Source organism: Podarcis muralis, chromosome 13, assembly GCF_964188315.1.
Source record: "Podarcis muralis chromosome 13, rPodMur119.hap1.1, whole genome shotgun sequence".
NCBI lineage: Eukaryota > Metazoa > Chordata > Lepidosauria > Squamata > Lacertidae > Podarcis > Podarcis muralis.
Window position 1 is genome coordinate 13,900,230 of NC_135667.1, and position 25,831 is coordinate 13,926,060.

At 48.0% G+C, this 25,831-nt stretch overlaps 1 protein-coding gene across 1 annotated transcript in view; it reads left to right on the forward strand.

Moving 5' to 3' along the window:
* Positions 1 to 5,861: 5,861 nt before the first annotated feature.
* LOC114582523 (solute carrier family 12 member 3-like) overlaps positions 5,862 to 25,831 on the forward strand; it is a 28,184-nt gene continuing 8,214 nt past the window's right edge. Inside the window, exons 1-18 of the mRNA XM_028703616.2 lie at positions 5,862 to 6,036; positions 6,691 to 7,001; positions 8,187 to 8,288; positions 9,036 to 9,111; positions 12,112 to 12,207; positions 13,647 to 13,786; positions 14,565 to 14,675; positions 14,964 to 15,075; positions 15,749 to 15,879; positions 16,480 to 16,564; positions 18,116 to 18,279; positions 18,416 to 18,523; positions 20,067 to 20,190; positions 21,679 to 21,780; positions 22,951 to 23,106; positions 24,182 to 24,281; positions 25,036 to 25,147; positions 25,262 to 25,390. Coding sequence (XP_028559449.2) covers positions 6,717 to 7,001; positions 8,187 to 8,288; positions 9,036 to 9,111; positions 12,112 to 12,207; positions 13,647 to 13,786; positions 14,565 to 14,675; positions 14,964 to 15,075; positions 15,749 to 15,879; positions 16,480 to 16,564; positions 18,116 to 18,279; positions 18,416 to 18,523; positions 20,067 to 20,190; positions 21,679 to 21,780; positions 22,951 to 23,106; positions 24,182 to 24,281; positions 25,036 to 25,147; positions 25,262 to 25,390 — 2,133 coding nt within the window. The 5' untranslated portion in view covers positions 5,862 to 6,036; positions 6,691 to 6,716. The remainder of the gene's footprint in view (positions 6,037 to 6,690; positions 7,002 to 8,186; positions 8,289 to 9,035; positions 9,112 to 12,111; positions 12,208 to 13,646; positions 13,787 to 14,564; positions 14,676 to 14,963; positions 15,076 to 15,748; positions 15,880 to 16,479; positions 16,565 to 18,115; positions 18,280 to 18,415; positions 18,524 to 20,066; positions 20,191 to 21,678; positions 21,781 to 22,950; positions 23,107 to 24,181; positions 24,282 to 25,035; positions 25,148 to 25,261; positions 25,391 to 25,831) is intronic.

The window sequence follows — 25,831 nt, forward strand, 5'->3', positions numbered from 1 at the left end:
TCTTTTCTTGCATTGCTTCAGAAATAGGTAGGTTCGCTTTTAAATGTGAGCTGAACGTGAACTACCCCCTCCCTAAGCAGGTGTAGGTTGTTGTGAAAGCTTCACCTGCTGAAATTCCCTCTTTTACACAACTATTAAAGGCGCAGCTGCATTGCTTGTGTGCGTGCGTGCGCACATCTGGTCACCCTTCGCTGAGGTCCTGGGAGCATTGACTGTGTGTGTGTCTTGGCGTGAGTCATGTGTTCTGTTCTTCCTGTGTGTTCCAGAGGTGGGGAACCTGTAGCCCTCCAGATGTTGTTGGATTCCAACTCCTTCTCTGAATGTCCATCTCCCATCAGTCCCAGCCAGCATAGCTGATGGTCAGGGATGAGAGGGGTGTGTGTGCAGTCCATCAAATCTAGAGGCCCACCTGTTCCCAGTACCTGTTGCGCACCTGCAATATTTTCAGACCCATTATCATTTCCCTTTCTTTTGGAAATGGCTAGGTAATTAAGGGGACTTACATAGGGAAATTTGCTTCAGAATAATTTCTGGTGCTCTAGAGCAGCTGTTTTCAACCTTTTCAGACCCACTTAACCCAATCATGCATATATATTTTTACCCATTTCTTGTCTGTCTTTCTTTTAAACCATAGATTTGTTCGGTGGTAGTGCTGCTGTTACAGCGACCCACCTCAGATTTGGCTGAAATAGTGGGTCCTCAACCCACCCACTGAAGACCAATGAAGCACTGATCCAACTAAGCTATTCTCCTCAAATGTAGTAAACAAAGCTAAAAGCTTTGAGACTGCTATGATTCTCTAATATTGGGCTATAGAGTAGACCCACTGAAATTAAGGAACCTAAGTTATTCATGTTAGTAATAGAAAGCCATTTCCATTAACTTCCATGGGCCTACTCAGAGTAGCACTAGCATTGGGTAAAACTCTTATTTGCATTTGTATTGGGCACCCATTTGTTGCTACTAATGAACTTACGAAACGTAAAGAAATATAAAGAACCACACACACAAAAATCCCAGCCTGCATCACTGCTGCTGTGTGAAGCTGCCAATTGGCGAGAAAATAATTGGTCACCTGTGCCTTAATATTTTTTTCAGAGCCTGGAGATATTTTTTTTGCAAAAATTTGTTATATTGTTCATTGATCTTTTATATCTGTACTCAGCCCTTCCTCTCAAAGCAGCCCAGAGCAGCAAAGACATGTGATAAGAAATAAACATGCCTCTCAGTAAGGTAGTAGTTATGTGTGTAAGTGCTGCTTTTAATTACATCACTATCTCCCCTAGTACATCTTCCAAAACGAGAGTCATCTAATTGCCGCTTTGCATATTATGTAACGTTTGGCTTTATGCTGCGTTGCCAACTTTTGCCTTTAACCGGGAATTTGTTCTGCAGAGGTGAGCGGAGGATAATCCCATCCCCCTCCATGCCCTGCAAAGCTGATAATTGTTTCATTATGAAGTCCAAATGTAAAAAAAGGGAGGCGTGCCTCCACCAAACTGGTGCCAAGTTAGAAAACGTAGCTCCCCTGAGAGTGTGGAAAACCTAAAATACAGTCCATAGGCAAGGCCATCCGAATGGGCTGTCACTCGATTAAAGGAATATGGATTGAGTTTTAACAGAGCAATCCATTTATTATGTGTGACATGATTATACTGCCCTTCCTCCAATGAGCTCAAGGTGGTGGGCTGTTGTCTTCCCTCGGCCTCATGTTATTTTCACAACAATCCTGTGAGGTAGGCTAGGCCAAGACAGAGAGTGAGCAGCTGGGCCAAAGTCAGCGAATGAGCTTCACCGCTAAACTCTTTTAACCTAGATATGGGGAGGATTGTTGGTGGACTACAAATCCCATCATCCCTGACTTCTCCCATCAGGAGGGCTCCCTGACACCGTCCCCTCCAAGGGAGTGGGGTACTTCACCTGTTGGTTTTCTAACACAAATGCTATAGGAGCATTGCCAAAAAATAAGGTGACTGGCAGCCCTATGCCAAGAAAGAGAGGCAAGGCACATGGAACCACCTGTGACCTTTTCAGGCATCCGAGAGCTACTCAAATAATAGAGCTGAGCAACTCATAAAAACTATTTTCCAACACCACCGTCTGCCTTGTATAACTTTATGGGAGAGAATCCCAAGGACCAGCCCTTAACAAATGACCACGTCGGACGGCTGGCTGCCTGCCTACGATACACAACAGCAGCAAGAGTTTTGAGGCCAAAAAGGGCACGTGTATTAATTATTTCATTTCGACGGGTAAATATGCATTGCTTGTCGCCACAGGCCATTGCAAACAGTGTGGGCGAAAACATGTCTACAGAGACATAAAACACGAGCTCTCTAGGGGTTTTGTTGCTGTTGTTGTTGTTCTCATTTAAACATACAAACAAGAGCTAAAACAAATCCTTTACGTATTAATAACTTCTGGAGAATGCTCTCAGATTAATGAGTTGCCTTGTTTTGCTGAGAATCCTATTGCTTTCAACTGGCCTGGTATGTACAGAGTAGAAGCTGAACAATATGGCCAGGTCATGTGTCGTCTCCCCCCCCCCCCCCCGTCTTTATCAAGTCATATTTGCCTGCAACCCACCCCAACAACTCCTATTCATGAAGCGATCCTCTGCACACATGCAAAGACTGCCTTGAATGTGCATCCCTCAGTTTAACTGCTAAATGAGCCTGGCTTAAGTTTTCCAATCAGGTAGACGCTGATTCGAGGAGAAACGTGTCCAGCAGCAATTTATCTCTCAAGAAACTACAGGGCAGGTACGGATTGCGGCTAGTGCCCTGTGTACTTGGTTTCAGGGGACATTCCCAGACCTTTCTGGGGATGCCAGGAATTGAACCTAGGACCTCTTGCGTGGGAACCACTGAGCTCCAAACATTTCTTTGGTGTGGATTGAGCTTTGGGGGAGAGGATAAGCCAATGGGCAGGGGTGATAGTGACAGACATTGGTACACCTCTAAGAACTTTCACAGCTGTCCCCCCAACCCTGAAAAGAATATGGAGACAACTTGCCCTATGATTGTACTTCGTGCGGCACCCCTCCTTTAAAATTGGGGGGGCATTGGCTCCCCGGATGATGCCCCATGCCACATTCTTTCCCCCACACAAATATTTGAGAAGATAACTAGAGCCACACAAATATTTGAGAGGATAACTAGATCACTGCAGGAATTGGGCCCCTTCCAGAAGTAAGTTCAGGCTCCTACTCTACATTTTAACACTACTAGATAGCTAGATAGCTAGCTAGATAGAAAGATAGATAGATGATAGATAGATGATAGATAGATGATGATAGATAGATATAGATAGATGATAGATAGATAGATAGATAGATAGATAGATAGATAGATAGATAGATGATAGATGATAGATAGATAGATAGATAGATAGATAGATAGATGATAGATAGATAGATAGATAGATAGATAGATAGACGATAGATAGATAGATAGATAGATAGATAGATAGATAGATAGATGATAGATAGATAGATAGATGATAGATTACAGATACAGATACAGATACAGATACAGATAGAATTAGGCCATAGCCCAGCTTACTTACAGGGATATATGGAGGAAAATGGGGATTACATTATTCTCAACTGCTCAGTAAGAAGTACGACTGTTCCTGCCTTCCCTAGGGTTCTGGGCAATGAGTGCAAAGAAGCTGGGTTTATTGACAGGTGCTTGGGCACATTTTGTTAAAATTCTGTTTTTGGGGTTTTTTTGGAGCCTGTTGAAGACCTTCCTCTTTCAAGAAGCCCTTTATAAGTTGCTTTTAATGCATTTCATTGTTCTATCACTTTATCACTTGTTTGCCACCCTGGGCTTCTTTGGGAAGGGCAGGCAGGGTATAAAACAAGCAAGCAAACAAAGAAGCTTATTACTTTAAACATCTTTACATGAAAAATATCAGGTCACATGCTGAGGTTAGTTTTTGCTCTTTTGACTTACAGTGTGACATGGTGCTTTTAGCTCCACCACACCCCACCCCAGAATTATTAATAATAATAATAATAATAAATAATAATAATAATAATAATAATAATAATAATAATAATAATGTTCACTATCCCCCTGCTCTGCTTTCTTAACAAAATAGCTTCCTCTGCAGATGATCTCCATGGAAAGCCTCACTTGATTATTTTTCCATACCAAACTGCTGCTAAAGGCATGAGAAGGAGGCCAGGCCGTTGTTGTTGTTGTTGTTGTTGTTGTTGTTGTTGTTGTTGTTTCTCTGTGTGTGTGTGTTTGTGTGCCTTGGTGAAATCCATGCGAAATATTTTGGGTGCACAATGAGTTCTCACACAGGGTTGGCTAGGCCGGCTAGGCCCCGCTGTCGCCCTGCGTGAACTGATGGTGCACCCTAGATAAGAATCAACGAGATTGCCGGTTTGCAGAGGCAGCAATAAAAATCTCTCCTGTTGCTGGCAGGCAGTCAGTCATACATGAAGCATTTATGCATCAATTGTTTCAGGTGTCTTGTTGTACAGTATCCCTTTTGCCTGCGGCATGAGATCGGACCCTCTTACCGCTGAATCCCTGTCTTTATAATACTATTTTTACTGCTTGGTTGTTGTTGTTTTTAAAAAAAGTCTCTCTGCTTTACTGCTTTTACGTTCATAGAATCATAGAAATGTAGAGTTGGGAGGGTTATCTACACCAACCCCCAGTGATGCATTATTATATCCTGCTTAGAGTTTTTAATATATATATATGGTATATTAATCAGTACAGAAATCCTTCTAATTAAATCCAGATATATAGCACCTTGTACAGTGGTACCTCGGGTTAAGAACTTAATTCGTTCCGGAGGTCCATTCTTAACCTGAAACTGTTCTTAACCTGAGGTACCACTTTAGCTAATGGGGCCTCCTGCTGCTGCCGCGCCACCAGAGCACGATTTCTGTTCTTATCCTGAAGTAAAGTTCTTAACCCGAGGTACTATTTCTGGGTTAGCGGAGTCTGTAACCTGAAGCATCTGTAACCTGAGGTACCACTGTACAGAAATCCTCCTAATTAAATCCAGACATATAGCACCTTTGCACTTGTACATATGAGTCATCCCAGTATGTGTGGCTCATGGGGTGCAGGAGGTAATTGGTCCCCTCCATGGGCCGCCATTTTGCATCTGGCTATGCCCCTCCCCCCCGGCTTCCCTCAACACTATTTTGCAACTGGTTGGTGGACCTCGGGGTGCCATCAAAGAAGAAAGTAGCTCCCACAAGTTCCCACATCTTACCCAGATCATGGCACCCAGGACTGTTTTGTGGCAGCGCATTGTAAGGTCAGCTCAGGTCAGCTGGGGTGCTGGGGAAGCTGCCATTTGCAAAAGTTTGTCTGCCTTGATGGGTCTCCTAATGGAGTAACAACCCCTTGCTCATTTCGTGGCTTCCCCAGAATGCAGTTTGAAAACGACTGCACCGTTGTGTCAGCGACCTATGACCCAGGCGGCTCAGTCGCAGCATGGAACAGAAACCCCCCAGCCCTGAGCAGCCCCAATTTAACCTGCCTGCCACATTGATCGTGTCACCTGGGACATGTGTGTTCTCGACCTCAATGGCCAGGTCCCTTGGCGCATGGGCCCGGCGTGCGCCCAGCCAGGCTGATCCCTGTGGCTCCAGTCTCCCCGTCGCCCATTGTCTTTTTTCAAGTTTCCATTGCCCTGTGCAAACCGGCCCCAGTGGAAAGAACGTTGTAGGGGCAGCAGATAAGGCAGTGCAAATAGGATTTTTAAGTCATGCGTCGATGTGTAAGGAGTGGACAGGATGTGCCTTCAATCATCTCCCTCTCCAACCCCCAACCCCCACCACACTGCTGTGCACTCGGAAAGTTTGTCTGTTTGGAGAAGGGGTGGATATATGGGAGGGATCAGGGCAGCCAGGAGCTGTTGGGTCCAGTTTTGGGAAAGCTAGGCCTGGCATTATCTGGGACCTTTATAAGGCAAAGGGGGACGGGAGTTGAACCTGCTGCCTGAAGAGAGATAAGTTGCCAAAGGCTGGCTGAGTGGAGAGACACATCGGAGGAGCAGGTAAAAAAAGGAGCGGTGACATGTACATACCTGTCCCTGCATCTCTGTCTGTCCATCTCTCCTGCGCAATTTCCCTCTCCATTCCCCATGTAACAATTTACCCTCTTTTCTCTGCTTGTTGACCACCTACTCATGCCTGTCTTAACACCTTTCCTTTCTTCATCTCCTCCAGCCGGTGTGTGTGTGTGAGAATCAAGGGGGAGAGAGAGACTGCTGAGTTGCATTTTAAGCAGCCAAGGGGTCAGAGTCTTCGTTATCCTGCATAGCGCTCACACTCCCAAGAGCAGCAGGACCAAAATTGCACATGCATTTGCCTTCGCTTTATTCGTTTGTACAGGTTGCGGTGTCCAGCTGATTCCTCAGGTGCAAAATTACAGGCCCTGTTTTAGTGCAATAAACACCCTGCCATCAAATCTTGCATCCCCCCCAAGTCCCTTTCTCATATTTAGATGTCTGGTTTAGATGGGGGGCTTGTACTCTGTATATCCTTAGGGACACTCATGTCTTTATTGCGAATTCATATATTGTTGGGCTGAGTCCTGTGAATGAAAAAGAATGTTTCAGAGCCCAAGAATGGTTTGAGGTATACAATTAAGTGCCCTCTTTTAACACTGTCATCTCTGCTGCTTCTTCCCCCTGCTTCTCGTCTGACAGCTGAAAAGAACGACCCCGCTTAGACGATGGAGGAGGAGGACTCATCATATAAGACCATCTTTTCCCTGGGGCGATTTAAGATCCGCAGGCAGCAGAATGGACCCCCCTCGGACCAAGCCAAGAGTGCCCCCAAATGCCCGGCGGAGCTCCCGCCACCTTTGCAGATGGGGGAAAACGGATCTCTTTCAGACCCTCCGGATTACGAGACCACGATAGACGCCTGCCCTCGCTATGAATTCTACGCCCTTTCAGCACCTCCTGGGCGGCGGAAGGTCCGCCCGTCGCTGGACATGCTCAGAAATGCAGATCTGGTGAGACCCGCTAGAGGGCGCTTTTCCGCCAAAGGTGGCGTTTGCCAGAGTTTTCCAGAAAACATACATCACTGGGTGCAACAGCACACTTTTGAAAACAGCTGGCAAGGAAGGACCTTTTGCTGCATGTTAAATGGAGGAGGGGAACCTGTGGCCCTGCAGATTTTTCTGGACTACAACTCCCATCATCCCTGGCCATTGGCCAAGCTGGCTGGGGCTGATGGGAGTTGGAGTCCATCAGCTTCTGGAGGGCCACACGGGGCCGGCCCACTCATGAGGCAAGGTGAGGCAACCACCTTGGGCAGCAGGATCCACAGACAGTAGATCCGGCCTCCAAGGAAAGCATTGCCCACTGTTGCTGCCGCAGTGACAGAAGCAGGCCCAGCACAATCATTGGAGGCCAGATCTCTCTCCTCCTGAGCAGCCTCTCCGTAAGCCACCTCTACAGTGGCCTGTTGCCAAAATGGAGGCCCTGCTGGTCTCTTCCCACCCTTGGTCCCCATGTAGATCTTTATTCCACTCGTGTTGCTGGTGTAGATCTTCACTCACCCCTCATTCGCTGGCAAGGCATGGCTGTGTGCCATTTTGCGGTCCGCCTCAGGTGCTAAAATGTTTTGAGCCGGCTGTGATGCCAGAGGTTCCTCACCCTTGGTGTAACTCAATAGGATGGGCCTCTTCACTTGGAGACAAAGGTTTCTATTTCTACAGAAGACCACTTGGGCAATTAAAATATCATCATCCTGACCAACCCAAGTTCTCCTCTTTTCCTTCTGTCCATTCTGGCCAAGTTACAGAGAACCAGGCAGAGGGCCCAGTAGTGGCACCCTCCCTGTGGAACGCCCTCCCACCAGATGTCAAAGAGAACAACAACTACCAGACTTTTAGAAGACGTCTGAAGGGAGCCCTGTTTAGGGAAGCTTTTAATATTTGATGTATTACAGTATTTTAATATTTTTTTGGAAGCCACCCAGAGTGGCTGGGGAAGCCCAGCCAGATGGGCGGGGTATAAATAATAAATTATTATAATATTATTATTGCACCAAGCAAGACGTCACAAGAAGCGAATGCAAAATTAACAGAACGCTGGCATCCTCCCAAACTTGAGATGTTTTATTCTGTCCCTAAATTTCAATGCGTGCTTGTTAACTCCCTCATCCCATTCCTTTGCATTGTTGTTTTTCACAGACAAAAGGAGATCCCAGTGCCACGGAGGCAGAGGAGAAAGATGTGGAAGCCGACGAACCGGAAGCGGAACCAGTCCGCTTTGGCTGGGTGACTGGCGTCATGGTAAAGTCAAAAAATGAGTGGATTAATTGGATTGCAGGGAAAGGAGAAGGGTGCCCATCTAGTCCCAGGAGTATAAAATAATGTTGGGAAGATGCAAGTGAAGCAGCAGCAGTCAATGAATTGGTCCTGAATTATATATACATAAAAGGCAACCAGTAAGACATACAACATAGATTCAACCTTTGCTGTTCTGGTGCCCCCCAGATGTTTTGGGGTTACAGCTCCCCTCAGACTCAGCCAGGGCAGCAGTGCTGGCTGGTGCTGATGGGAATTGTAGTCCAGAACATCTGGAGGCACCAGAACTCTCAGTTTCTAACTTTTCAAATCTTAAATTCAGTTCTCCACATTCTGCAGCAACTTGTGATTTATTTATTTTAACCCTGCATGAAAATTCACCAGCATTTTAGTGTGAATGTCCTAACCAACCCCTTTAGTTGTGCAGTTTGGACTAATGTACGCAAGCAATTTCCCCCAATATAAATCCACTTTTGCATGTTATTGTCACCAACGTCTTCACTTTTAATGCAGACTTTGCACCCAGTTATGCAAACACTGTTGGGTTGGAGAACTGCATAGCAAAATTCGGATGAGTGCGAATTTTGAAAGATACAGTAGTGGTGTGTCAGTTCGCATCTTGTTCCAGAAGCTGAGAACTTGCTCACATACATACTGAATCGAGTTTCTCCTCCATCTCTAGTGTCGGTGTGCTATTAGATTCTCAGCTTTTTTCTCCTTCTATTTCCGAAGATCCGGTGCATGCTGAACATCTGGGGTGTGATCCTTTACCTTCGTTTGCCATGGATAACTGCACAAGCCGGGATAGGTAAGAGTCTTTTTACCCATGGACAGCTGGGACTAAAAGGGAAAGAGGCTGTCCTCTTTTTGTGTGAACTGTTTCGCACAACCCTTTCGTGCTTGATCCTTGATTCCTGATGTGGACACCTGTACATGTTTGAAAATACATTTACATCATGTATGCATAAGGTGGAGGGGGGAGAAGAGGGAAGAACCATAGAATTGTAGAGTTGTTGGGGACTATGAGAGGTCATCTAGACCAACTCGCTGCGATGCAATAATCTTTTGCCCAAAATGGGACTCAAACTCTAAACCCTGAGATTAAAAGTCTTGTGCTCTACCAGCTGAGCTACCATATGCGAAATAAGAGATATAAATGTGTTGAGGTTGTCAGGTTGTTCTGTCAACCAGGATAACCGTCAGTAATTAATGAAAGTGGGTTTCAACTATTTAGAATCTGATTATTATTTTTTATGAAACCATTTTCAAACATTTGTGAAATCTTGAGTTGTAGCCAGTGCTACTCAGAGTAGACCCACATAAGTTAATTAACGTAACTAAGGCCCCCATCTGCTCTATACATCTAAAGCAGTAAAGAAGGTAAAGGGACCCCTGACCATTAAGTTCAGTCGTGGCCAACTCTGGCATTGCGGCGCTCATCTCGCTTTATTGGCCAAGGGAGCCGGTGTACAGCTTCTGGGTCATGTAGCCAGCATGACTAAGCCGCTTCTGGCGAACTAGAGCAGCACAGGGAAACACCGTTTACCTTCTCGTCAGAGCGGTACCTATTAATCTACTTGCACTTTGACGTGCTTTCGAACTGCTAGATTGGCAGGAGCATGGACTGAGCAGCAGGAGCTCACCCCGTCGCAGGGATTTGAACCGCTGACCTTCTGATCGGCAAGTCCTAGGCTCTGTGGTTTAACCCACAGCACCACCCACGTCCCATCTAAAGCAGTAGCTTACCTTTAAATATTCATGGCTTCCCAGAGCTATATTTCCACACTTCTCTGTGAAGACAGACTGTTAAACCACTTGGAATTGTAGCTCTGTGCAAGGAACTGGGAGTCTCCTCACAACTACCAGTACCCTTAACAAACCATAGTTTGTAAACGATGAGCGCCGCAACCCCAGAGTCGGCCACGACTGGACCTAATGGTCAGGGGTCCCTTTACCTTTATCTTTTAAACTTCTAGTTATATTATTATCCACAAAATGTCTTGTAATCCAAAATATTTCCACTGTGAATCCAAAAATTTCCCAGACGTATTTATAATCCAAATGTTATTTGTAATCCAAATGATATTTGTAATCCAATACCTGCTGCTTCTCTCATTTTTTATTCAGTTTTTATTCCAATACATGCCCTGTTCTTTAAAAAGGAATCCTCCCCCCCCCCCTTCTCCTACTCCAGCTCTTACCAGGCACTTCCCCTCCCTGGGATTACCTCCCAGTTATGCAAAAGTGTCCTCCTGCCAAGCTTTGGTAAGACGTGGCAAGATCCAGGGTCCTTTTTATATTATTATTTTTTAAATTGCAATTTTCCCAAGCCTTTCAGTACTTTCATTCATAAAATCTGCATCCCCATTCATAAAAACTGAGAGTACTCCAATCACTTCCTGTATCTTCCTTTTAAGAAATCAAAGAGCAAAGAGCAACAGTTTCTTCTTGTATCCAAAATATATAGTGTTATTAAGTAACAAAGTGCAGTTTAAAAAGTATCTAAAGACTGATGCGTCTCCAAAGTTTTTTCCCCATTCACAAGTCTGTACTGCAAAATCTTCCCTTCAAAAGACGGAAGTTGACTTCCTTTTTAGATTCCGTCTTCGCCAAATCTAAATTAAATCCGATTCTTTTTAGTTTGAAAAGTCCATTGTTGTTGACAATACCTTTTTTCCTTTGAAAGTCTGCTACTTCAGGTGGCAATTCGTGGTTTCAGGTTTCTGAGCTGCGCTGGAGCCACGGGCGGGCTCAAGCCTCTGTCTCACACCCACAACACCCACTCGCTGCTGATGCAGCGACGGGGCTCCGGCAATCAGTGCGAGCCTCTTCACACCCAGCTGGTCCCCTCGACACCCCATTCCCCCTGGGGCTTTGGGGGGGGTGCCTAACAGGGGACGCGGATGGCGCTGTGGGTTAAACCACAGAGCCTAGGACTTGCTGATCAGAAGGTTGGCGGTTCGAATTCCCACGACGGGGTGAGTTCCCGTTGCTTGGTCCCTGCTCCTGCCAACCTAGCAGTTCGAAAGCACCTCAAAGTGCAAGTAGATAAATAGGTACCGCTCCGGCGGGAAGGTAAATAGCGTTTCTGTGCGCTGCTCTGGTTCACCAGAAGCAGCTTAGTCATGCTGGTCACATGACCTGGAAGCTTTACGCCGGCTCCCTTGGCCAATAAAGCGAGATGAGTGCCCCAACCCCAGAGTCAGTCACGACTGGACCTAATGGTCAGGGGTCCCTTTACCCCTTTACCTTTAACAGGTTTTCAATGTTTTTGAGTCCACGGCTCCCTTGACAACTGCCTTCTTTCTACCACACCCCCGTGGGGCTCAAGAGCCCAGTTGTGTCACCCCTTGCCTGCAGAGCTGGCAGCCTCTCACCCTTTTTTGAACACCCTCCCTTGTGGAGTGTGTTCACTCAGCCTCCTCTCCCCTCTCCTTGGGAGCCCTCTGAGCTGCCCCCCACCCCCTGCCCCAAAGAGAGGTGCCTCCTCCCTTACCAGCCCCAGAGGCACAATTCGCCTGGGGAGCTTTGTAGCCAGGACAGCTGCAACGAACAGCCGCGCAAGCCTTTGGGAGGCAGAGACGTGAGAAGGCATCAGGGGAGGGAGGGGAGGAAAGAGGGACAGAGGCCAGTGTTGCCTGCAGCACCCTTGACCATCAATCAAGGCACCCTAGGTTGCCACGGCACACTGGTTAAAAACCATTGGCCTGAGCCATTAGGTTCAGAAAGTGGGTGTTGGTGAGGTCTGTTGGTGATGCTGACAGGATTGCTAACTCACTCAGTTATCTCTTTTCCTCCCCCTCCCCAGGGTTAACCTGGCTGATCATTATAATGTCTTCTGTGGTGACCAGCATCACTGGGCTCTCCATCTCAGCCATCTCCACCAATGGCAAGGTCAAAGCAGGTAAGCCATCTTCCTCGTTCGCCAAATGGAAGCCAATCCTTTTGCCCCCCCCCCCGTGCTAGGCAACGGCCGCATTTGAGCCATACGTTTAAAGCAGGGGTAGGCAAACTAAGGCCTGGGGGCCGGATCCAGCCCAATCGCCTTCTAAATCCGGACCTTGGACAGTCCGGGAATCAGTGTGTTTTTACATGAGTAGAATGTGTCCTTTTATTTAAAGTGCATCTCTGGGTTATTTGTGGGGCGTAGGAGTTTGTCCATATATTTTTTTCAAAATATAGTCCGGCCCCCGACAAGGTCTGAGAGACAGTGGACTGGCCCCCTGCTGAAAAAGTTTGTTGACCCCTGGGTTTAAAGCACCTTGAGGCCCCTTTCAGCAGCCGTGACTTCCCCCAAAGTATTCTTTGTTAAGGATACTGTGACTCAATAGAAGACCCCCTATTCCCCTCACAGAGCTACAATTCCCAGAGTGGTTTAGCAGTCAATCCCTCTTCACCGGGAACTTGGGAACTGTAGCTCAGGGGGCTGGATAAGGGTCTCCTGGTGACTGCCAGCGCCCTTAACAGCCTACAGCTCCCAGAATTCTTTGAGGAAACCCATGACTGTTTAAAATGGAGGTTTACGTGTATGGAGCGAATGTGGCCCTTGATAAAGGTGGAATGAGCAATAATTGGTAAGTGTGTGGAAACAATATGTGAACATGCTGAAAGTGGGTTGCTGTGGTGTGGCCACAGAGAGCCGCAACAAGGCTGGAGTCAGGAGTCAGCGTTCACAGACACCTGCCTCGTTGTGGGGCCCACTGCCGGCCCTACTGCCTATTCCCCTGACCTCTACGAATGTCTGAACGCTTCCAAGAGCGAGGAGAAGGCTCAGCAGCTGTCAAATGCATTTCTCTTTCCTTCCAGGAAGAGATGCACATTGAATCCAGGGTTGGGGGCAAGCAAATGAGTTCTGTGTTGACAGTGGCGAGGGTGGGGTAGGGTGGGGTCCACCCAGGAAAGGAGCCCCAATGTGGGTATCTTCCCCTAGGGTCTCTCGAAATATGGGGCCCACACTAAGCTACACAACTTTGCTGGGGGAAATGCTTCCTTCGGAGAAACTGGCTTGAATCCAAATCGCTTCCTCTGAATCAAGCTTTCCCAAAGTTGGGTCTCCAGCTGTTTTTGGACTACAACTCCCATCATCCCTGACCCCTGCCTGGTCCTGCTAGCTAGGGATGATGGGAGTTGTAGTCCAAAAACAGCCGGAGACTCAGGTTTGGGAAACTCTGCTCTAAATGGGCTTCTAAGGGACTCCATGTAGTGGCCAATTGGCTGGTCAGTGGTTATAGCTGGCCCCTTTGAAGGTGTGTTCCTAGCACCAATCAGCTGCTTGACACTACCTGCACATCTTCAGAGCCAGCCCTGAGGAGTAAATAACATCTGAATTGTCTCCTGGTGCAGGGGGTACCTACTTTCTCATCTCCCGCAGCTTGGGCCCAGAGCTTGGCGGCTCCATCGGCCTTCTCTTCTCCTTTGCCAATGCCGTCGCTGTGGGCATGCACGTGGTGGGCTTCTCCGAAACTGTCAAGGACCTCCTTGTGGTACGTGTGGCACGCGCTCCCATGCCATCCCACCCCATGTATTGGCCCCCACACCCATTTCTTTAGCAACAGTTTGATCTGCAGAAATTATCGGGTGGCCCTGTTGAGCTCTAGACTATTCTAGTGTTGGTTGTGGTGTGTTTTTTCTGGCCAAATTGGCAACACTGCATAGGCCCTTCTTAGACAATGACAACAACAACAAAAGTAAAAACAATATTTATTTTTAATTTATATGCCGCCCATCTGACTGGATTGCCCCAGCACTCTGGGTGGCTTCCAACATAATATCAAAACACAAAAACCTTCAAACGTTTTTTAAAAAACCTCCCTGTACAGGGCTGCCTTCAGATGTATTCTAACACTCAGATAGATGTTTATTTCCTGGATGCTGATCTGGGGCAAAAATGGGGAAGAAAGGTGATGTCACATGGCAGCAGTCTCCTCCCCCAATTTGCACATGCTCATTAGAATATTCTAGTGGAGATGCTTATGCTGGGAAAAGGAGCCTTTGGGGAGGGGGCAGGGCTGCAGCTCGGCAGCAGAACATTGGCATCACATGCAGAAGGTCCCAGGTACAATTTTGAGGTAGGATAGGAAATGCCCCTTGCCTGAAACCTTGGGTTCCACAATGGCAGAGGGCACCACTCAGCCCCTGAGCTGCCAGCTCTGTTCCCCTGCGATGGACATGAACCAAGGACCCAAAGAGGAGAAGGCAATCCCAGGGGAGCAGGTCAGACCTGCCTTTGAGGCCTATCTCACCTTCACTCTCCTCCGACAGGAGTTCGACGGAGTGATGAGCGACCCAACAAACGACATCCGCATCGTGGGTGTGATCACCATCACTGTTCTCCTGGGCATCGCTCTGGCTGGCATGGAATGGGAGGCCAAGGTAACTGGAAAGGAAACCATGTTTGGATTTGGGTAACGGGGTGCAGTTAAAACAGAGCACAAAGTTCCAGGAAGCCAGGAGTCCTGGGGCTGTGGCGGTTGGGTGTGTGCACCAGCTTTGATTTTAGAAAGAGCAGAAGAAGAATTCTCGTCCCGTGGAGAAGAGAAGAGAGGGTGTCAATCAAGAAGAGACCCTGAGAATCAGGACCAGCTAGGGCTGGCTTCCAGTTGGGTGAAGAAAAAGTTTGCTAGGAAGCGTGGCTTCATTTAATAATTCCTCTCTTTCCAGGCTCAAGTTGTCTTCTTCTTCGTCATCATGATCTCCTTCATCAATTATTTTGTGGGCACCTTCATCCCAGCCACTCCAGAGAAAATGTCTAAGGGGTACTTCAGCTATCGAAGTAAGGGCCACGTCCTCCACAATCTGTTGTGCCCCAGGCAACCAGCTTCCTCCCAGAACCATTCACCCTGTAAGATTTGCCCTGCTGGGACAAAACAATCCCAGCCTACCTAAAACAGGGGATCAGCTGACGTCTGGGGCTTGCTTCCCCTTGCTTTCAGCCCAGCTGTATCTTTATCTGACTCCCCCACACCTGACATCAGGTGTGTGCCTTGGCTTGGCCAAAACAGCCTTGCAGGTCAAACGGAGAAGCCTGCTGGGCTAAATGTTCCTCACCAGGGCTAAACGTTCCTCCCAGGCGCTTGCCCTGTGGAACGCCCTCCCATCAGATGTCAAAGAAATAAACAGCTATCTGACGTTTAGAAGGCATCTGAAGGGAGCCCTGTTTAGGGAAGTTTTTAATGATTGATGTTTTAACGTATTTTTAATTGTTTATTGGAAGCTGCCCAGAGTGGCTGGGGAAACCCAGCCAGACGGGCGGGGTATAAATATTATTATTATTATTATTATTATTATTATTATTATTATTATCCTCACCATCACCACCACCACAACCACTGATTCAGAAATTTGGTTTGACTTGATTATCTCTTTAAAAAGCTAGAACATCCTGCTTTTCCCTCCCATTACGTTTAAGTAAATCACCTTTCCTTTTCTCTCCTCCTTTTCCAAAGCCAATAACTTCTTGGACAATATCGGCCCTGAATGGCGAGGCGAATCTGGCAGCTTCTTTGGCATGTTCTCCATCTTCTTCCCTTCGGCTACGGGGATCCTGGCTGGTGCCAATATCTCGGGAGACCTCAAGGTAAATTGTTCCGGGTCTGTGTTTTGCTTCTGTTTAATTTAGTCAATAATGAATTGCATTTATATCCCACCTCTCATCCGGGCAGCTCAAGGGGGTGAGGTTGGTTCTTCCCCTCCCCATTTCATCGTCACAACAACCCTGTGACATAGCTGTCAACGTTTTCCTTTTTTTAAGGGAAATTCCCTTATTCCGAATAGGATTCCTCGCAAGAAAAGGGAAAAGTTGACAGTTTTGCCCTGTGAGGTGGTTGCTATGCATAACCGTGGGCCCTCACTGGGTCTGCTGGGCCCCAGGAATTGTTTGGATCTGATTCATGTCTTTTTGATGGCCTTTCCCTCCGAAGCCGCTAGCTGGAGTTGCAGCAGCTGAAGGGGGCAAAGGGATGTGTTGTCAAACACCTAGTGGTTCCCAGCTGTCTGACCTGGTGGAATGGCTGCTGGTGCAAACAGTTCTGGGAGGGGAGGGACCAAAGGGCAACCAGGTGAAGAAGGCCTTTCTGCCTCACCTCTGCCTCCGAAGAGCAGTGAGGTGGAAACGCCCTTGGCCAGTCGCACCCTAAACCCTGCTAAACAATTGCTCATTGTGCTGTTTCCTCGGCAGGACCCGGCGGTGGCCATCCCCCAGGGAACACTCATGGCTATCTTCCTGACAACCTTGACGTACCTGGCTATCGCTGCCACCATAGGTAAAGAGCTTGCCTACAAGAATGGTGTATGTCAAGGCTGCGCCAAGACACTTCTGCTGACCCTGAGGGGCCTAGCAGGAAGACAACAATGGATTTAGACCGTGTTTGCTGCTTGGTCTCCCAGCGACTTATTTTAAAATGTGAACGCCTTACAATGCTGACTCGTTCCTACGAAAACACACATCATTCATTAGAAATATATACAAAACAAACCTCTTCCCTGCCCACAGGGAAGGAGCGGGGTGCTTTAGTAACTCCCTGCCACAGGAATCTCGGGTGGCACATTTCACAGCAACGTAATTATCCAAGACTACATACACCCGGGGCTTTTTTTCAGCTGGAACTTGCCGGAACTCAGTTCTGGCACCTCTCAGGTGGGCACCATTGCCATTATAAGAGAACAAGGGAGGTTTTCATGGTGAGTTCCAGCACCTCTTTTTTTCTAGAAGAATAGCACTGCATACACCAGGGGTAGGCAACCTAAGGACTGTGGGCCGGATGCGGCCCAATTGCCTTCTCAATCCAGCCCGCGGACAGTCTGGGAATCAGTGTGTTTTTACATGAGTAGAATGTGTGCTTTTATTTAAAATGCATCTCTGGGTTATTTGTGGGGCATAAGAATTTGTTCAATTTTATTCAAAATATAGTCCAGCCCACCACATGGTCTGAGGGATGGTGGACCGGCCCATGGCTGAAAAAGGTTGCTGACCCCTGGCATACACCATATATTTAAACCACACACACACACACACACACACAAAACACCCTGGGAACTACTGTTTACCCTTCACAGAGCCAGTGCCCTTAACAAACTACAGTTCCCAGAATTCTTTGGGGTAGAGGGAACCTGCTTTATATGCATCATGTGCATGCAGCCATAGTCTGAGGTGGAATGTTTTTACCTGGTGCCTCCCTGCCTCCATTCCATGTATTAAAGTGGATCAGAGGTGCAGCTGAATCGTCCTTTGACACGGGCAGAGCAAGAGTGTCTCCCGCAGCACCTGAAAGCAGCGGGATCGCATAGAGGGCTGGCAGCACGCCGCACGGCTCAGCCTGCTCCCTGCCACCTTCCCCATAGCAGCTGCTCGACCTCCTCGCTTTGCCCCTCTCCAGCCCAGCCCATGGGGCTCTCTTGGCCACAAGAAACCCTTCACCTTAACATAAATACAGTGGTGCCTCACAAGACGAAATTAATTCATTCCACGAGTTTTGTCGTCTTGCGATTTTTTTCGTCTTGCGAAGCACGGTGTCGGAAAAGTTTTGGAAAAGCTTCAAAAATCACCAAAGTCTTCAAAAACCTCAAAAAAGGCTAGCACACCGCGTGCTATGAGTTGCTCCTCGAAGTCAAGTCGCAACTGTATTAACGGTTTTAAGAAAAAGGAAACAAACTTGCAAGACGTTTCCGTCTTGCGAAGCAAGCCCATAGGGAAAATCGTCTTGCGAAGCAGCTCAAAAAACAAAAAACCCTTTCGTCTTGCGAGTTTTCCGTCTTGCGAGGCATTCGTCTTGCGAGGTACCACTGTAAATAATGGCGGCCTTTCCTCTTGCCAGGCACCTGTATGGTCCGCGACGCCTCTGGCAACCTGAACGACACCCTGGCGTCCGCCAACTTCACCAGCGGGGACTGCGTTGGCCGGGCCTGTGAATACGGGTGGAATTTCACCGAGTGCGCCGTTTCTGGGACCTGTGAATATGGTTTGGCCAATGACTACCAGGTAGGGGAAACCCGTGTTCCTCCCTCTCCTCCCTTGGCTCTCTGTGGGATTGGATTGAGGCCTTGTAGTTGGGTTTACTGGGGTTCTCCTCCCCCTCCCATAATGCGGTTTTGTCGTTGCCTCCCTCGTCTCTTAGACCATGAGCTTGGTGTCTGCGTTCAGCCCCCTCATCACAGCTGGGATCTTTGCCGCCACCCTCTCCTCAGCTTTGGCCTGCCTCGTCTCTGCCCCCAAGGTCTTCCAGGTAATTTGGGGGAAGCGGGGGGTGGGTGGGTGTGTTACACCCAAGCTCTACTTGGAGTTCAAGATGTCAGGAAGGCTGTGGAGGCTGACCCACTGGGCCCCATGGCGCACTGCCTCGTCAACCCGTCTGCCCGTACCTGCCTGGCCCGTCTGTTTTGCTTACAACTACCCCAGGGGTGACCCTGGCTGTCAACTTCCTTCTAAACCCCACAGAACTCAAATTACAGGCAACCCCTGCATTTACACACTTTTCAATACCCGAGCGACTGCGCACACGCTCATTACGCTGAACCCGGAAGTGACCCGCAAACTGAAAGGGGCAGGGACAAAAACGGGCTGTTTACAGGCTTTCTTGATGGCGTTTCACCAGTGCTTGTAGTGCCTCGGAACGTAAACTCCACTTAAATAGGGTTTGCCTGTAACTGACCCTGCCTGTCATCAGCTCTAGCAAAACCTACGGTTTGTTTGTTTCATGGAATAATATATACTGTTTGACTGTAAAAAAAACCAACAAAAAAACCTCAAAGCAATTTATGGAAAGATAAAACGAGAAAATCGAATTTGTAGCAGTGCTTTAAAATGTAGAAAAGTTAAAATACTGAAACGGATCAAAGTTATTTCAACTTTCTAAGGGTCTGGGTAGGCTTGTCTCAACAAGAATGTCTGGGTAGGGACGCAGGTGGTGCTGTGGGTTAAACCACTGAGCCTAGGACTTGCCAATCAGAAGGTCAGCGGTTTGAATCCCCACGACGGGGTGAGCTCCCGTTGCTCAGTCCCTGCTCCTGCCAACCTAGCAGATCGAAAGCACCCCAAAGTGCGAGTAGATAAATAGGTATCGCTCCGATGGGAAGGTAAATGGCGTTTCCGTGCGCTGCTCTGGTTCACCAGAAGCGGCTTAGTCATGTGGCCACATGACCCAGAAGCTGTATGCCGGCTCCCTTGGCCAATAAAGTGAGATGAGCGCCGCAACCCCAGAGTCAGTCACGACTGGACCTAATCGTCAGGGGTTCCTTTACCTTTACCTTTAGGCTTGTCTCAACAAGAATGTTTTTAGCAGATGCGAAAAGGGAGCTGTGGAGGTCCATGCTTTAATCTCAATAGGCTTTGCTGCCTTCCATCCTGCATAGCAGGGGGTTGGACTAGATGACCCTCAGAGTACCCTTCCAGTTTTACAGTTCTGTGATAGCATGAGCCTCAATGGGCACTACCCACTGCTGAGGGAAGTTTGAAGTAACTGTGAAGATCTCTCCCATTGGACATCTCCCTCCAGTGTGGCGTAGTGGTTAAGAGCGGTGGACTCATAATCTGGGGAACCGGGTTTGCTTCCCCGCTCCTCCACATGCAGCTGCTGGGTGACCTTGGGCTACTCACACTTCTCTGAAGTTTCTCAGCCTCACTCACCTCACAGAGTGTTTGTTGTGGGGGAGGAAGGGAAAGGAGATTGTTAGCCGCTTTGAGACTCCTTAGGGTAGTGATAAAGTGGGATATCAAATCCAAACTCTTCTTCTTCCTTCTCATTTGTGCGCCTCTCCCCGCCCCCCCAGTGCCTTTGCCAGGACAATCTCTACCCCCTCATTGGCTTCTTCGCAAAAGGATATGGAAAGAACAATGAGCCGCTGAGGGCCTACGCTCTGACCTTCCTCATAGCTGTTGCCTTCATCCTGATTGGTAAGCGAGACCACCTCCCCTCCCTTATTTATCAGACCCACAATTTCCACCCCCGAAAACTATTATTGTGATTGACACAGTGAGCTTCAGGGCTGAGTGGAGATTCTAAACCTGGTCTCCCAGGTCATTGTCCAATATTCTAGCCAGGACACCACACTGGCATTTGGGTGTCAGGCCAAGGCATTCCAATTTTCCCAGGCTTTGGGTCATTCGTTGATATCATAGGGTGGTATTCAGCTATGTTGAGTTTTATGCAGAGTGGAGCTCTTGAAATTAATGGACCTCACTCAGCCATGTGTCTTAATTTAAATAGGTCCACACTAACTAAAACTAGCATAGTACCCAAACTGTTGCATGCTTTCTGGCATGTCTCGTGGTGTTCATTTTTTAGTAGGGCGGGGGTACAACAATCCTTTTTATAATTTTAGGGATTTTGCTCCATCGTTTTTCTTAAATACTTGATTTTTTTTCCCTTATGGGGGCCAAGCTGCTTTTGTCAGTCACTTTGTGACTGTTTTGTGTGTTTGGGGTTAAGGAATAAATGGGTGTACGGTGGTACCTCAGGTTACATATGCTTCAGGATACATTCGCTTCAGGTTACAGACTCCGCTAACCCAGAAATAGTACCTCGGGTTACGAACTTTACCTCAGGATGAGAACAGAAATCGTGCTCTGGCGGCACGGCAGCACTAGTAACGGATATGACCTCCGCTATTTTTAAGCAGCATTTGAACACGGTTTGGCATGGAGTCTACTAGCTTCGAACAGTCACTGTTGATTTTTGGATCCCTGTACCACACTTGAATCAGCGCCTGAATGAGCTTCTCCATAGTCATACAGCCAACAGCACAGAGGCGACTTTTGCATATAGCCCACAAATTCTCAATGGGATTTACGTCCAGGGAATTCCCTGGCCAATCAAGTACAGTGGTACCTCGGGTTACATATGCTTCAGGATACATTCGCTTCAGGTTACAGACTCTGCTAACCCAGAAATAGTACCTCGGGTTAAGAACTTTACCTCAGGATGAGAACAGAAATTGTGCTCTGGCAGCACGGCAGCAGCGGGAGGCCCCATTAGCTAAAGTGGTGCTTCAGATTAAGAACAGTTTCAGGTTAAGAACGGACCTCTGGAACGAATTAAGTACTTAACCCGAGGTACCACTGTAATAAATAAAATAATAATAAACAAACAAATAGCACAGACATGAACGGTCTCCCTCTGGAGGTTGTGGACTCTCCTTCCTGGGGGGGGGCAGGTTTAAGCAGAGGTTGGATGGTCATCTGTCGTGGCTGCTTTAGCTGAGGTTCCTGCATTGCGGGAATGACCCTCAGGGCCCCTCACAATGCTATGATTCTATGAAATTAGCAGCGTTGAGGGCTAGCTGCTTGAGTAGAGCATACAAGAGCACCCCCCCCATCCCATCCCCTGTTCTGTGCCAGAATACAGTGCCTCCTTGTTTACCTTTCCTTTCTTCGCCCCTGCAGCGGATCTGAACACCATCGCCCCCGTCATCTCCAATTTCTTCTTGTGCTCTTATGCCCTCATCAACTTCAGCTGCTTCCATGCCACCATCACCAACTCCCCAGGTAAGGTGGGTGGTGGACAGGTGGGCCGTGTGGGAGGTAGAAAGGGTGTGTGTGTGTGTGTGTGTGTGTGTGTGTGTGTGTGTGTGCGGGGGTAACAAGGCGGGAAAGAGCAAACATGTCCTGCTGGGAAAGACAAATGAGCCAACAGGCTGGGCAACTTGTGCCAGGCAGGAACGGGTTGGTCTGCATTGCGTTCACAGCGAGCTTTTGTCAGATGAGCCACTGCCAGGAAGGCTGGGGTGAGAAGTGAAAGGGACAGAGGAAGGTCCTGATTTGGGCCACGGCACTCTCCTTAGGCCGCACTGCCTCCCCTTCCCCTTCCCCTTCCCCTTCCCATCCTAATCTTCCTGCTTAAACAGCTTGCTGCATTTCCTTCCTGTGCTCCCCTTTCCTCAGAGTGAGGAAAGCAAGCTGGAAAAGAGGTTTGTGTATGCAAGGGTAAGAGAAGTGTGTGTGTGTGTGTGTGTGTGTGTAAAAGTGTGTAAGGTATATGTGTTTTTAGCCTTAATAATAATGATAGTAATAATAATAATAATTTATTACTTATACCCCGCGCATCTGGCCAGGCCTCCCCAGCCACTCAGGGCGGCTCCCAACAGGATATTAAAAACACAATAAAACATCAGACATTAAAAACTTCCCTAAACAGGGCTGCCTTCAGATGTCTTCTAAAAGTCAGATAGTTTTTTATTTCCTTGACATCTGGTGGGAGGGCGTTCCACAGGACGGGCACCAACAAGGCCCTCTGCCTGGTTCCCTGGTTCTCGCAGGGATATTCAGTCCCTGTCCACTTTTCCCAGAGTAAATTTAACCATTAGCAAAGATCTCCTCTCCATATTCTCTTCTGTCTTCTCCATTTTATCCTCACAATAACAACCCTTTTGAGGTAGGTTAGGCAGAGAGAGAGAGAGGCCCAAATTTAACCCAGTGAACTTCATGGCTGAGTGGAGATTTGAGTGTCTTCTGAGTTCTGCACAAGATTCTGGACCCGCATGGCCAACCAACAGATGTTTGGAGGGGAATCAGTAGCCTCAAATACTTTTGGGGGGCCATGTGTGTAGAGTTGTGCTAGGTCAATGACGGGATAAACCAGGGTGACACCTGGGCTCCCTCTCTGTGTGCAATACCTTTTGATCTCACCTGTGTTCCCCCATCATCACCATCCTCTAGGCTGGAGGCCCTCTTTCCGCTACTTCAGCAAATGGACAGCCCTGTTTGGAGCCATCGTCTCTGTGGTCATCATGTTCCTGCTGAATTGGTGGTCGGCCCTCATTGTCATCGGGATCATTGTCGTGAGCTTGGCCTACACCACTTACAAGAAACCAGGTGAGGGGAGCCTGGCGTTGGATCTGAGAAGCAAAGGGTGGGGTGGGGCTAGACCACCCCAGATCTCCACACCTTCTTCCCAGCTTAGTTTATAGAAAGAGCGGGAGCTTCAGGTCCAAATGTCAAGGAGTCCTGGTCAAGGCTTATTTACAAATTCTTCATCAGGAGTTCTGTTTCTGGAACCTTCTCAGCTGGAGGAGATTTTATTTCTTAAACCAATTCACTGAATCCCAAAGTATCATATCACGTTAAACAGCCATGACTCACCCCCCCCCCCCCGGATAGTTTCTTAAGGGTGCCTAGAGTTGCTAAGGGAACTCTCTGAGCTACTGTTCCCAGAGTAGTTTAATAATAGTACCTTTATTGTCAATGTACAAGCTGTGTACAATGAAATTAAACAATCAGTCCCTCTTCCCTGGGAACTCTGGGAACTGTAGTTCTGTGAGAGAAAGATGGGGGTTTCCTAACAACTCTCAGCACCCTTGACAAACTACACTTCCCAGGATCCTTTGCCTTTAAATGTATCATGCAGCTGGTGCCCAATCAGCTGATGGCCAGGGCTTGAATAGCACCATGCGCAGCTCCTTTCAAGCAGTGTGATGGCGAGGCCCGATGGGAATTGTAGTCTGAAACTTCTGGAGGGTTGGGAAGCCTGGGCAAGGAGGGCAAATAGCCTTACGCCAGGCAATATCATCTCCCTGTGTCCTGAAGCGGATCCTTCAGTGGGGGATACCCCTCTAGGTCCTTCCAGTATCTGAATCCATCAGAAAAGGTAAAAAGGTAAAGGGACCCCTGACCATTAGGTCCAGTCGTGACTGACTCTGGGGTTGCAGCGCTCATCTCGCTTTATTGGCCGAGGGAGCCAGCGTACAGCTTCCGGGTCATGTGGCCACCATGACTAAGCCGCTTCTGGAGAACCAGAGAAGCGCATGGAAACACTGTTTACCTTCCCGCCAGAGCGGTACCTATTTATCTACTTGCACTTTTGACGTGCTTTCGAACTGCTAGGTTGGCAGGAATCACAAAAGGTAGATATGGACTAAAGCTCTTCTTCATTTCTCTCCTCTGCCCACAGAGGTAAACTGGGGTTCCTCAGTGCAGGCTGGCACCTACAACATGGCCCTGTCAAATGCTGTGAACCTGAACGACGTAGAGGACCACGTCAAGAATTTTCGGTGAGGGAGCTACTTTAGTTTATCAAGTGAAGAACAGAAGGCCCGTGAGCCAGATTTCCTTGGTGCTGTTCCCCTTTCTGAGGTGGGGTGGGTCAAAGACTGGGGAGGCACAGCACAATCCCGTGCATCGTGTTTACTCGGAAGTAACTCATACTGTGCTCAACGGAGCTTGCATTTTAGGATTGCAGCCTTCAGTGTAAACTCAGGGTTAAAAATGGTCACACCCACGCCATCCTTTTAAAGCACGCTTATACAATTTTAAACAGCCATGGCTTCCCCCAGAGTAGCCTCCTCCTTGAGAAGTCCGGAGGGTGGCAACACGAGAATGGGCCTTTTCTGCAGTGGCTCCCCGTCTGTGGAATGCTCTCCCCAGGGAAGTTCACCCGGCGCCTTCATTATACACCGTTAGGCACCAGGCAAAAATGTTCCTTTTTAACCAGGCCTTTGATTGATCTGATTTACATCCTAAGCCCTTTAAAAATGTGTGGTAGTTTTGTTTTTGGGGGGTGCTATTAGGTTGTTGTTTTTATTTTTATTATGTATTTTGTGGTTTTATATCTTGATTTTATTCTGTGAACCCCCCCTGAAACCCCCGGGTATAGGGCGGTATATACATTCAATAATAAAATAAAATCATGGGAACTGCAGTTTGCTAAGATTACGCAGAGTTGTTAGGAGACAACCCCCCCAACAGAACTACAAGTCCCAGTAACCAACTAAGTGGCCCCTAGTTACAGCTCTTTCACCTTCCTAGGCCTCAGTGTCTGGTCCTCTCGGGCCCACCCAGCTTCCGCCCAGCCCTGGTGGACTTTGTCAACGCCTTCACCAAGAAAGTGAGCCTCATGATATGTGGGAACGTGGCTGAGGTGAGTTTACCTGCCTTGAGAGGGCCTTGTGGAAAGAAAAGAGGCTGGGGAAATCTGGCGAGCTGGGATGCTGCCATTTTTAACAGACTATCAATCTTTTTATTGCACGGTCAGCTGGGAGACTCCTCATGCTTCGAAAACTACAACGAACAACTCCAGTGGCTCAGCACGCGCAAGATCCGCTCTTTTTACAACTTCATCACAACAGGGGACCTGAGAGCTGGAGCCAGGAGCCTCATGCAGGTGTGTGGGGGGGGTGTCTTGACCTAGAGGGGTCGTTTTAACATTGGGAGTGGGGCAACAAAGGCAGAAGGCAGGTCCACACCATAGATTTACAGCGCATCTGAAGTACATGACTTCCTCCAGAGAATCCTGGGAACTGCAGTACAGTAGTACCTCGGGTTACAAACACCTCGGGTTACAGACTCTGCTAACCTGGAAGCAGTACCTCAGGTTAAGAACTTTACCTCAGGATGAGAACAGAAATCATGTGCCGGCGGCGCAGCGGCAGCAGGAGGCTCCATTAGCTAAGGTGGTACCTCAGGTTAAGAATGGTTTCAGGTTAAGAATGGAGCTCCAGAACGAATTAAGTTTGTAACCACTGTATGTTAAGGGTGCTGGGAATTGTAGTTCTGGGAGAGGAAAACAACAGATTCATGTGGGGGGGGGCGTTTGCTTAAAATG